The sequence below is a fragment of the Mchenga conophoros genome, linkage group LG10 (genome assembly GCF_057382185.1).
Source record: "Mchenga conophoros isolate Kocher_MC1m ecotype Shallow Benthic linkage group LG10, M_conophoros_male_GT1.1, whole genome shotgun sequence".
Classification (NCBI taxonomy): Eukaryota; Metazoa; Chordata; class Actinopteri; order Cichliformes; family Cichlidae; genus Mchenga; species Mchenga conophoros.
The window spans coordinates 23,932,727-23,945,802 of record NC_140535.1 but is presented as its reverse complement, the minus strand read 5'-3'; the positions used below and the strand labels follow the sequence as shown (position 1 = coordinate 23,945,802).

The 13,076-nt window shown below is 40.2% G+C and overlaps 1 protein-coding gene across 2 annotated transcripts in view; it reads right to left on the bottom strand.

The window, feature by feature from the left end:
- LOC146566001 (glucocorticoid receptor-like) overlaps positions 1–13,076 on the bottom strand; it is a 63,239-nt gene that overhangs the window by 21,768 nt on the left and 28,395 nt on the right. Inside the window, exons 3-4 of one of the 2 annotated variants that reach the window (XM_085289494.1) lie at positions 4,622–4,791; positions 2,301–2,327 (exon numbers count right to left, since the gene is read on the bottom strand). In XM_085289494.1, coding sequence (XP_085145620.1) covers positions 2,301–2,327; positions 4,622–4,791 — 197 coding nt within the window. The remainder of the gene's footprint in view (positions 1–2,300; positions 2,328–4,621; positions 4,792–13,076) is intronic. The other variant, XM_085289495.1, reaches the window with a different exon arrangement.

The window sequence follows — 13,076 nt, the reverse complement described above, 5'->3', positions numbered from 1 at the left end:
CAGACTATAGTCTGCTCCAGCTCTGCAACACAAAAACATCCCTCCTCTATCATTTGTGGTGTTCTTGTGAAAAATTGTTTGATAAGTTCATCCAATCTTATCAATCGAATATGTCCGTTCTATGCAATTGAATTTCTACATTGTAGCTTACTATGGTGGGGAACGGTGAAAAGCCTACTTATTAGTCACTCGTGTTATAATAGCATTACTCATCATGGTGTAATGGCTGTTCTACACATTATAACGAGTGGCAAAAGCAGAGGATTCAATAAATAGTCTTTTCATGTTACTGAAACTCATTATAATAGATGATACAACAAACTCTCCAGAAACCATTCATTTATTTTTTTATAGACCCGCTGAAAACCTTCTGCATGATTGCAGAAAAACTCATTGACTGTATACAAAGTCACCAGCGTCAGTATTCCCCCTAGGGTGGAGGATGAACACTGATCTCCTAATCTACCCTGATCTTTAAAATGTAATGCTTTTGATGCTTTTTGACCTAAAGGGCAGTGTGTGACAACTTAAATTTCGTGGGCACTTAAAAAGGAAAGGAACACTATATAAATATGAAGAGAAGCACTATATAAAAAGAATCATATTATTCAATTGACAACATAAAAAAAATAGTACGTGCCTTTGTATACAGCAAAGCTTATCCAGTGCTGTTTTCTTGCACATTTGACACATGTTTCAGGTCATAAAACAAATTTGAATATTAGATAAAGACAAGCAAAGTAAGTATAAAGTAAGTAAGTATAAAATGGTGCTTTTAAATGATGATCTAAGCCTCCCTGTCCCTTTGTGAATAACTAATTGCCCCCTAAACTTAATAACTGGTTGTGCCACCGTTGGCATCAAGAGCTCCAATCAAGTGTTCAACTGTCATTGAGCCTTTTACATTACTGTGGAGGAATTTTGGCCCACTCTTCTTTGTGGAATTGTTTTAATTCAGCCACACTGGAGGGTTTTCAAGCATGAATGACCTGTTTTAAGTTAATGCCAAATCATCTCAATCTGATTGAAATCCAGAGCCTTAACTAGGCTTAATGAAGCTCTGCTAACTCTGATATTCCCTCTCTATTTACAAGTAACTTCTTTACAACAGTAGCATCCTGCTGGTCCACCAGTGGGCAGCTCATACTGTGAAGAATGAGCAGCAGGAAGGGTTTGGTTTGCATTAACAAGGAATGAACATGGCTGAAAATGATCAGTAAACAGTAAAATATGTTCACAGATATGGTTGTACAAACAGGGATGCATACAGAAGCTACAGTGATCTAGGCAGAAGCTGAAAAAGAACTGAAGCTTAAACAGAGTCATTTCCCCTGCCTGCCAGCACATACACAGAGAAAATTAGCACAAAAAGCAGGGATCAGCGCTGCTATATTGCATATTACAGGTGGCGAAACTAATCCAGATGTCCACATAGAAATCATGATAAACGCGCTACGAAACCCAGTAATAATCATAATATTCCACAATAAAAATTGGTGGTGTGATGACAAGATTGGAGCTGCATGTTGCAGCCGTCGCTGATATCACAGAGAGTCATTGCAAACAATGGCGTAAACAGCCATCTGTAGTGTCAAAAGTGCCAACTGAATCCCACTGGTATTCTCCCTCCCTTATCCTGCCCTAATCTGCTAACAAGGGTCTGGCACGACCCATCAGCAGTGGATGGTGAAGCCCGTAGCTGAGTTTGTAACCAATACTGGCATACAGGGTTAGTGGTTGGCACTGTGAAGTCACAGTCAGGAGGTCCTGAGCTTAAACGTGACCAGTGGAAGGGAATCCACTTTTTGATTCTGTAAAGGTAAACCACCAAATGTTTAGTATTTCATAATTCGCTTTATAATTAACAGAAGGAAAAATGTAACTACAGGGGTGGCAGAGGTTTCATTTCTCATGACAGATCTCAGGAAGTAATGTGGGTTAAGTGCTGAAAAAACAGACCTAACTGGAGACAGCATGTGATTGCGTTTAGATCTATCATCGTAGAGGAAGATAAGATGAGGGGCATTCCAGACAGAAAATGAAGAGTGCAAAAATCATTCACAGGCAATTTATGCTGATTTAAATGACCAAATCAGTACATTTGCATGCATTAACAGATAGCTGGCGGAACAGGCTATGCATGTTTCTAGACAGATTGATCAGTGCTGAAAAAGTACAGGGGACATTGGCAAATCATGAATGCTAAAATTTCCATCATCATCATCATCATCAAAATAATAATCATTATTATTACTATCATTATTACTATTATTATTATTATTAAAAGTGTATTTATTTACCATCTGTGTTTTGTCGTGCTCTCCATCCTTCCCCATAGAGACAATGACCAGAGAAGGAAGAGGGGGAGAGAAAAACAAAAATGACAGGTATGACTTTCTCATTATTACTGTAGGCAGTGAAATTGCACTTCATATCGAATGCTTGGCAGTTACACCAGCACTGCATAACAAATACCGACATGCTGGATAACCGTTAATCATGATCTTAGTATACCATAGAAGTAAATATCGTAGATATCAGGATATAATTCAGGGCATACCAAGGGTTCTTGTTTCCAGTTTCAGTCTATCTGTATCAGTTTGTCTGATACTTTTTTCCTTTTCTATGTTGGAGACTGTGAAATGTTTCTATAATAAATTCCATTAAAAACCGGCCCAGTTAATCCTTAACTGCTGCAGAAGTCAAATAATCCATCTACACCGTGTCCCCAAATATTCAGAGTAATGATTTCCCTAAAGCAAGTCTGATCGCGAGGTATTCTTTCACCAGCAACGCATAGAAATGAAAGAAAAGGACAGGGCTATGTTAACTGATACCTGAAATTAAGTGAGTCATTTCTGTGCATATTCAGTAAGTTTGGGCAATGATAAATTGAAGTTGATGTCTTAGGGTTAGGGTTAGTCGCTAATAATGACTTAAAATACACCTCAGAAAACCCTATCTAAGCAACCTGTAACACATCTGCAGAGGCAGCTTGTAGAAAGAAAGGGAATGGAAAGAGAGCAGAAGAGAAGCTCAGGGATGAATGCATGACAGTAAAAGCATTTAATGCAAAATACGGTTTGTCAAATGCATTCTTGCCCGTCCCTCCAAAGCATTCTGACACACAAACCATTTAGAGATAAATATGCACATTGAAGTACATATGTAGCTAACCTTTTCTTACTTGTTTGTGCACATATTAAATAGGTCTATGTAACCACTGTGATTCAACAAAAATATAATCAAATAAAATCAAATACCTTGCCTGTACCCCATTAGAAGATACGCTCACTAGACATTTCATTAGGTACACCTGCTCAACTGCTTGTTAACACAGATATGTACACAGAAAGCTGCATGGCAGCAACTGGCTGGTCTGAGTATTCTGAGCTGAGATTTTCCCACAGAACCATCTCTGGGGGCTACAGAAAATGGTCCAATAAAGAGAAAACATCTAATGAGTGGCAAGTGTCTAGAATGCCCTGGCATTCTCTGGGTATTTTTTCCAGAGGTCAGAGGAATGGCCACCGTGCTTTGAGCTGCTAGGAAACCAACAATAACTTGTTCCAATCAAGATATGGTGAAGAGTATCTCCGAACGCACAGCATGTCAAACTCTGATGCAGATGAACTACAGCAGCAGAAGAACCCACAAGGTCCCACTCCTGCCAGCTAAGAATGGGAAACTAAAGCTACAAATTCACATGGACTCAACAAAATTGGACAACTGAAAACATTTGAAAACAACAGGGTCAGAATTTAGTGTAAACAACATGAAAGCATGGATCCCTTCTGTCTTGTATAAAAGCGGTCAGGCTGGTGGTGGTGTTGCAACAGTGTGGGGGATACTTTCTTGGCACATTTTTGGTCCCTTCACACCAACTGAGCATTGCTTAAACGCCTCAGCCTCACAAAGCTTGAATAATCCCAAGCACATTGGCCTGTGGTGGAACCGGAGAGTCTTATCAGCCAACAAATCTGCAGCGATTGTGTGATGCTAACAGGTCATGTACTGAAATCTCTGAGGAATGGTTCCAGCACCTTTCTGAATCGATGCCATGAACAATTAGGGCAAAGGGGGTCTAAACCAGTATGGTAAGGTGTACCTAATAAATTGGCTAGAGAGCGTGGCCACTTTATTGGAAAGCTGGAAAAGAAAATGGAAAGATGATATTTCTGGATTACGGCCTTTCCTCTGCACGCTTTTGTTTTGTTGGTAATCAAAACCAGTTGTAAGCAGTCCCTGCTTTGGGGCATAACAAACAAGAAGGGGAATAAAAGAGGTGGAGAAATACAACTAATGTACTAAACCCACAAACAATTGAAGAAATAAGATCTCACCCTGCACTCTACTATTCAACTGTGACCCTGAACTTGGAGAAATCATTAAATTTTCTTCTTCAGGACAGAGCAGAGATGTGCAGAAGCATCAAGAGCTGTAGTGTAACGGGAGAAAACTTGTAATAAATACTAGCAATTTAGTGCATATGTATATAAGCATATGTAATTTAAACATCCATAGTACCATCATTCAAAGTAAAACTGAATTTCCAGCATTAATGAGGAGTGTGCCGTGTCTGAGTGATTGAGGCAGTGGGTGCAGATTGCGGGAGACCAACCTTCAACGGCTCTCTTGAAGAAAACCTTGCAGCTGCCACATGTTACAACCCCGTAATGGCATCCAGAGGCCTCATCTGAGCACACCAAACAGATCTTATGAGTCTGCCCGCTGGTCTTGGATTGGGCAGGTACCACAGAGCTGCTGATCTCTCCTTCTCTGGGTGATGAACTGTAATATGTAGAGAGAGGAAAGAGGGGGAAAACATGTGTCAAGAATGCTGATTTGCAGCATGGAAATGTCATGTGTAGGGTGACTCATTCACACCACCTTTGAATGAGCCCAAATTTAGTCATGCAATTTTCTGTAAACGGATCCCAAATATACACAGTATTACAGAGACAGAACAAAGAACCGACTCAAATCTTAGGGTGATAAAAAAAAATGCATCCCTCATCGGAATTCAAACCCTCATAGTGTTTGCAGTGTTTTCCCCAGGTTGACACAACGCAATGATGAGCCAGATGTCTTTTCATTAATGAATGCTTAAAGTGAAAAACAAATCAACTCTAAGCCAAATCCAATGAAGCCTATCACTAACAGCTTCTCTGTGCTGTATCTAGGCTCTAAATCTCAGTCCAATCTTCTAAGTGTGTTACGATACAAAGTAAAGAATTTTATACTTCTTGTGTAATCACACACAGTCATACACGTTGTTATTTCCAACTGAGAGATTTACATACATGAAGTGCACTGTGAGGCTTAACTAGTCACTAAGACCAACTTGACAGCTGCACTGCAAGTTAAGTGGCAGGATGCAAACCAAGAATACATTACGTCTGCTGTGTTCAACTGACACTGCCGTGTAATCCATCACAGGAATTTGACCGCATTAAAGGACTTAAATCTTTCCCCTGTTGTTTGTTTTGGTAGCACACTAGTTGGAATGTATATGGGGATTATGTAATAGGATTAGCTTGCTAAGCCTGACAATGACTTTGCGTTAGGTCCACAGATATCTTGGCTCCAGTGCTGATACAACATCACTTCTCAACTAAGGCTTCAAGTGTTTTGCTGTCCATTTTCTCCACATGTTCAATCAGAACTGGAAAGTACAGTGGATTACATTAACTGGAACTCTGAATCCACCTCACAGATCAGCAGCACTGCTATCTAAAAAAGCATGACCCAAATTCACAGGGCCTAGTTTCTGATGGTCATTGGAAAGACGACACTTGCTTATGTAAATTGGACCGCAACCAAGGGGAGTAGCGTTGATGGATCTTGGAAGACACCTTAAGCTAAGATGTCTATTCATATCTATGGTGAGCTAGTCAAGATGACTCCAACGCAGCCAAGTTCGAATGGTATCTGGATTCGGAATGCAGTCCCAGCTAAACTTCTGATCCCCATCTGAGCAAAGTATGCAATCACAAAACACAGAATACTTTTTCCACAAGTACTGTTCCATTGCACCACAAAAATAAATGCACCTCTGTTAAATATCAATTTCAGACCTAGTTTTCTGCATCACTATAACCTCAGAGGCTAAGTATGGTTCATCAAACCCACAAATTGAAACTATTAGGAGTTTCAGCTGGAAGTACAGTAATCTGCTTCAATAGTCTAATCAAATTTGGCACATATAGGTTACGTGCAGACAATGTATATACAAAACAGTCCTTTTCCCCTTATTGTTCAGTTGATCCTGTACATAGTCCATATATTAGGACACACCAGTGATCCTGATGCAAGATGGGATTACTTATAAGGATTTTTATAACAACTGAATGACTGCTAATTTTAATTACATGATATGTCAGTTAAAAGGCTATTGTCATTACATAGCCAAAATATGCTAGTGTGTGTGCTACATTCAGATCCTTCCTTAACACAAGGGATCTGGCAGAGTTTTACACAAATATACTGATGGGCAATTATTTTTCATTTCTGCTACAGTCGTGTTTTCAAAGGGCTCGATGCGGTCCTTTCACAGGACTTTTTAAATGAGTTGTTTTAACAATGAGGATCATACCAAAAACAAACATCTATGCTATTTGTTCATCATCAACCTGGCAAACAACTCCACTTGTGGTGTCACAGCTTTTCAAATCTGAAGTCATTAGGTAAATCATTTCCAGCATGAGCAACTGAGCCATAATCGTAAGGAAACAAACACAGAATACCTCATTATGACAGGTATTGCATAATATTGTAAATTAAGTCTATAAAATTTGCTTTTGCAAATGTGGAATTTCCCCAACACGCCCATTTGGGATGCTACAATGAAAATTCAAGCAGACCTTAAAAGAGTTAAAAGCCCAAGCATTTCAGTGGACATAAAACCCTTTATTTCTTTTTTTTCCCGAGAGGTTTGAATATGAGTGTGAATGGTTTGTCTGTCTCTCTGTGTTAGCCCTGAAGCAGACTAGCAACCTGTCCAGGGTGTACCCTGCCTCTCATCCTATGGTCGTTGCTTCTAAGGATAAACGGAAGAGTATAGACTGATGGAAATCAAATCAACTTTCAATGTGTTTAAACTTTATTTGCCACACTGGAACTCTGTGAATGTTGGCAAATGCTCCTGCTATGTGCTCATCTTTCTGGTGCTCTCATTACTCGTCTACTTAAAGGAGCAACTGACGAAACTGTGGACACTTATTATGGGGCAGAGCTTGAGCTGTAAATATCTGGACTTCTAGGAGACCACAAAAAAGTGGCCAGTGAAGTGGGAGACCACCTGTGACCAATCATCCGATTTAAACAAATGTAAACACAGAAGTTTAGAAAGACTGACAAATGCAGGCACCTCATCCTCTGCAGCTGAAGTGGAGGCAATGTGTCTGTTTAGATTTTCAGCCATCTAGCTCACAATTGTAGTTGATCTTATTAAAACTGAAGAAGTCTCTTGCACTGGCAAATAATACAGCTAGCTTTCATGTTCCCTGTTTGTCATGAAAATGTGACAAAATATCAACTGCTTGGGAAGAAGAGGGCAGTAGACATATGGACACATTTTGTATTTGATATCACTGAAAAGAAGATGCTTTGAAAACCATATGGAGCAACCCTCATGACCAACTTTTACACTTTTTATTTTGGGTCAACTGAATAAATCTCATATTGAGTCTACTATAATGTTATAATATTTAATCAACTTAAGCTAGATTAAAAATAAAAGAATTTGGATGCCAAAATTATGGCTAAGACTAAAACAAAATATCCTGTCAAAATTAACACAACTGCAATGTAGAGTAGCTATATGTTTAAAAAAATTATCTTATCACTTCTTTTATTCTCATTTTTAATGTTTAAAAGTTCAGTAAACAACAACAACAAAATGTCACATGCTACAAATTTCTGTTCTGGTCTGTTACGGCATGACTCAACTGCTGGTAATGTAAAATGACCACAGGGTGGTGTTTGGATTAAAGATTTATAACCCCCCACCCCTACTTGCGAGCCATTTCATATGCTCCTCCCACTGCTGAGACATCATGTGTGGCTCTGAGCCATGTAGCACAGAGTCAAGCCTCATTAGGAATGCATACTGGGCTAGAACACAGCAGACGTGCACACAGTCGATCGTTCTCTGATGCACACACTCACACGGGCAACAGGGTTTGTATGTACTGACAAACAAGCCAACTCTGCACAGTGATTAAGACACAAAGTGCCAAATGTACACATGCAGAAAAGAGAAGTGTATTAACCCACCTACATACGCATTAACCAATACTTTCCAGTGGGGGGGTTTGAGGAAAAGGCACGAATAAACACAAAAAGCAGGTTGCAGTTCATGGCCCTTTGCTGCTCTTTCATCACCCAAACTGCCTTTGGAACGTGTGTGTGTGTGTATTTGTGATTTACTGCACGGACTTTGCTGCATCAGTCTAGAACCTGGTCTTAAAAGGCAAATGAAGGAAAGTAAAGGCTGGGCCATGATGACAGTGACTTCCCACACCCTTTTACTTCTACCTACAAACATCGCTTTCGCTGCGTGCGTTTGTGTTTGAACACATGCTAAGAAAGAGTATGTGTCTAAAAATAGCATATGGTGTTCATTGTAAACTACATTCCATTAAAATGGATCCTGATTTATAACTAATTGCAGTAACGTGTTGTTTAATGGACACCAGTAAAAATTATGTGATATAGCAGTAGAAGACATAGAGCAGCATGGACAACAGTCTTAAATAAATAAATTGCCCGTAGCAACCATGGAGAGACTGCGTGAACTGAGCTGACCTGATCTGTCACTGGGGAATCATATAGCAGTAACTACAGTGGGAACTGATATACAGTAAGCCTAGTTTTTCCATTCAGATCAAAGCTTTTTTAGGCTAATGTGTGGGAGCAGAAAGTATGAGGTGCCCATGGGAGGGATGTAGAAAATAAGAGCATTCACAGTGTTGGATCCTGACGCATACCGAAAGTGACTGTAGCTGCTCCATTCGATAAAACGTCAACATTTTTATGTGGAATTTTTAACTGATAAGCAAAAAATAAAAAGCTGTTTGGACACTGATTTATGATTTTAACTGAGATTTGCAGGTTTATTTTAGATATATTTGATTGTAAATATGTAATTTTTATGAATGATATTTGCAAAACAAAACAACAAATGCTGCAAATAATTCTTGACACATAGCACAAGTTTCAAATTTGAAATCTGTTGTGTAACAAAAGCCCTGGGTTTTGAAAAGAAAGGAAGTCTGACAGTTTCATATAAGATGGCACAGGAAAAGTAGCCTGCGTCCCTGCTCTAGCAAATATTAGTCAGTGTAGTAAAATATAAAAACAATAAGTCTGTTCTCCATTTTTTAAGCCATTGTGTAATTTTACCGTTTTACTGTACTCTTCCTTTGTTGCCTCTTGCTACTCTCACTTCCTCACTCTCTTCACATCCGTCTCTCTCTTCCTCCCTCTTCCTTTCTCACTGCTCACCCCCCTCACTCTACCTCATTTTCCAAGTTATATAATATTCGCATTACGGCCGCTGGGGCGGACGCCCTCCAACCCCACCCCAGCCCGGCCTCTCAGCCAATCCAGATTCACTACTTGCAGGGAGTATGGAGGAGGTCAGGCGAGTCATGGGATTATCCAACTCACCTACCCGGGAACGGGAATACATGGCGTACGTGTGTGTGTGTTTTCAGTTTGTGTTGCTAATAGGAACCTGTGTGGGTTTGTTGATCTGGTCTTCAAATTACTTAAGCAGAGCCTTTGGTTGCCAGAGAGGAGCGGGGTTATAAAGCTACCCTTGTTTCAAAAATTGTCATGTGATTGTGTCATGGCTCCCTCTTTTCGTCTCCCTTCTTTCTCTTGCTAAACAACACTCACCCACCAACTCTGCCATCCTCGCATGTGAATGTCTAAATCTCCTACGCACGGCTGTCATTTCAATCATCATTTCATAGCATCAGTCACTTCTTCCCCAACCTAAAACTTGAACATTTGTTCGCGACTATCCTCACAAAGTATTTTCAAAGTGTCTTCGAAGCAAACATCAAACAGATGTGAGACTCAATAGAAAAAAATGAAAGCATGACGGTTTCTTCAAATGTTGCATTTATACCTCCCTGAAAAAGTCTTTGTGCCATGCAGCCTGTAAGAAGGAAAGTGTACGGCACTCAAATCTGTTGCTGGCATCCCTTCTCACCTTCATGCAAGGAGTGCTGAACTATAGTCCGCTCAATTTGGTAATACTAGAAAATGCGTAAATATCAAGCGTAAATTATGTCTCAACTACTATGACATGAACATAACTTCAAAAAAACCTACTCAACAAATTGTCCACCAGCTCTTTTTGAGGATGGTTTTAAAATGAAGTTCAAAAAGATAGGACACAAGTGAAAGCACAAATAAGTACCTCAGCCTAACAGTTTGACTTCCTCTCACACGTAGCAACAGTTTGTGCCATGCTATTGCTACTGCGTCTTCTCCTTCTCCTTCCCTCAATGCTGCTATTCTCAAATATACACCAGACACAGATGCCCACAAAGAATTATTAGCAAAGTGGACACAAAGACATCTCATTAGCACTCATTTCCACTGTGGCAGGCAGTGAACTGGGGAATTTTTAGAACTAAATGAGTTACTTCAATCTGTTCTGTCGCCTCTTTTCATCAGGAATTAGTGGAATTTATTCCTTCAACTTGCACTGTGTAGTCAGGGTTGCTCAGTGGTGAAGTAAACACAATGCAAAGCGCTGCACAGCAATCATCTTAATGTTATGATTAAGCATAACATTACATTAGGAAGTAGTTCTTTTACAAGAACAAGAATTACAAGAGAAGATAATTAAAGCAGTGAATGACCTGATTCAGAGCTGCTGCAAAATAGTTTAGCTTTAAAGGTTTTTCTCTCTCAGTAGCTTCGTGTTTTGGATTTTCTAAGGCTTTGGGGATTTATGATATGCTGTTGTGTTGTGAAAACAAATAACTAGACTATTTAAAAACTGTTTATAGGGAATATTCAACATTATACCTACACTTTATTAGGAAGACCTGTCCAGCTGCCCCGATGCCTGTTCAGCCAATCACATGGCAGCAATCTATTGCATTCATGCATGTAGTAACGGTCAGGATGACCTAAAGTTCAAAACAAGTTTCGCAATGAGGATTAAAGGTGATTTCAGTGGCATGGTTGTTGATGCCAGATGGGCTAGTCTGAGTATTTAAGAAACTGCCGAATCTGCTGGGATTTTCCCACACAGCTATCTCTAGAGTTTACTGAGAATGGTCCATCTAAGATAAAATATTCAGTGGGCGGCAGTTTATTGGGGCAAAAATGTCCTGTTGATGCCAGAGGAGAATAGCTAGACTGACTTGAGCTGATAGGAATGCAATAGTTATTTAAATAACCACTTTTTGCAACCAAGGTGTGCAGAAGAGCATCTCTGAAAGCTTCATCAAACCTTGAAGCAGATGGGCTAGAGCAGCAGAAAGCCACAAAAGTACCATTCCAGTCAGGTAAGAACAAGGAACTGAGTCTATAATTCACAGAGGCTTAACAAAATTGAACGACAAAGATTAGAAAAATGTTGCCTGGCCTGATGAGTCTCAGTTTCTGCTGCCACATTTTGTTTGTTTGAATTGCGAGGTGAGAAATTGGCTTAAAAATATGAAAGCATGGATCCTTCCTGCCTTGTATTACTAGCTGAGACTGCTGCTAGTGGTGTAATGGTATGGGGGGACGTTTTCTTGGCACATTTTGGGTCCCTTAGTACCAACTGAGCATTGTTTACACCACCACACCGCAGCCTGACCACGTGTGTCCCTTTACGACCACAGTGTACCCATCTTACAATGGCTACAGGATAATGCACCATGTCACAAATCTCAAATAATCTTAAACTGGTTTCTTGATGACAATGAGTTCACTGCACTCAAAAGACCTTCGTAGTCACTAGATCCCAATCTAGCAGTGCACCTTTGGGATGTGGTAGAACAGGAAATTCACATCATGAATGTGCACCTGACAAGTCTGCAGCAACTGTGTGATACTATCATGTCAATATGGGTCTGTCCAGCACTTTGTTGAAGCAATGCCACGAAGAATTAAAGCAGTTCTGAGCATGAACGAGGAACCCACTAACAATGTGTAACTAATATAAGGATCCTGTGAGTGTATAATGACATTAGCAGCTTACATGCTTTAATATTTTAGGGGAAAAAGATATAAACAACAACCAAAAATAAAAAACAAAAACAAAGAAGAGATGGGGTGGGTAGGGTAGAGTAGGACAGTTGGTTGTAGAAGGGATAATACTTATTTAAGTATTAAAGGGCTAATAATATTTAACAACTTGTTTATTTGGGCGACCGGGGCGCTGGGGGTTGGGAAGCGCATTTGTAACCTTGTAACCGGAAGGACACCGGTTTGATCCCCGGGCCCTCTGTCCTGGTCATTGTGTCCTTGGGCAAGACACTTTACCCTACCGCCTACTGGTGTTGACCAGAGGGGCCGATGGCGCGATATGGCAGCCTTGCTTCTGTCAGTCTGCCCCAGGGAAGCTGTGGCTACAACTGTAGCTTGCCTCCACCAGTGTGTGAATGTGAGAGTGAATGAATAGTGGCATTGTAAAGCGCTTTGGGTGCCTTGAAAAGCGCTATATAAATCCAATCCATTATTATTAACATATTTAGATTAATTGAGTTGATTTTGAGACACTGTAGGCCAGTATTCCATTTGTAATGTGAACTCTTATAAGGGCATTTCTTTCCTTGTTTCTGCTAATCCCCCATCGCAGCAATTAATCCCTGCTATTCTTTTCACCATTTCTCTTGTACTTTATCATTTACAGTAATGATGTTGAGCATGTCATTACTAAGATCCAGACAGACAGACAGATGGCAGAGAACGTGCAGCATCACCAAAACTACCCTGCAGGAGTCTCGTCTCTGTGCCCCACTTCAGTTACACAGTCAGCAAAGACAAGCGCATGTGCGTAGGCAGACGAAGCCAGGAAGGAACAAATCAAAGCTACAGTAAGAGTCAAACTGCAAAGTGTG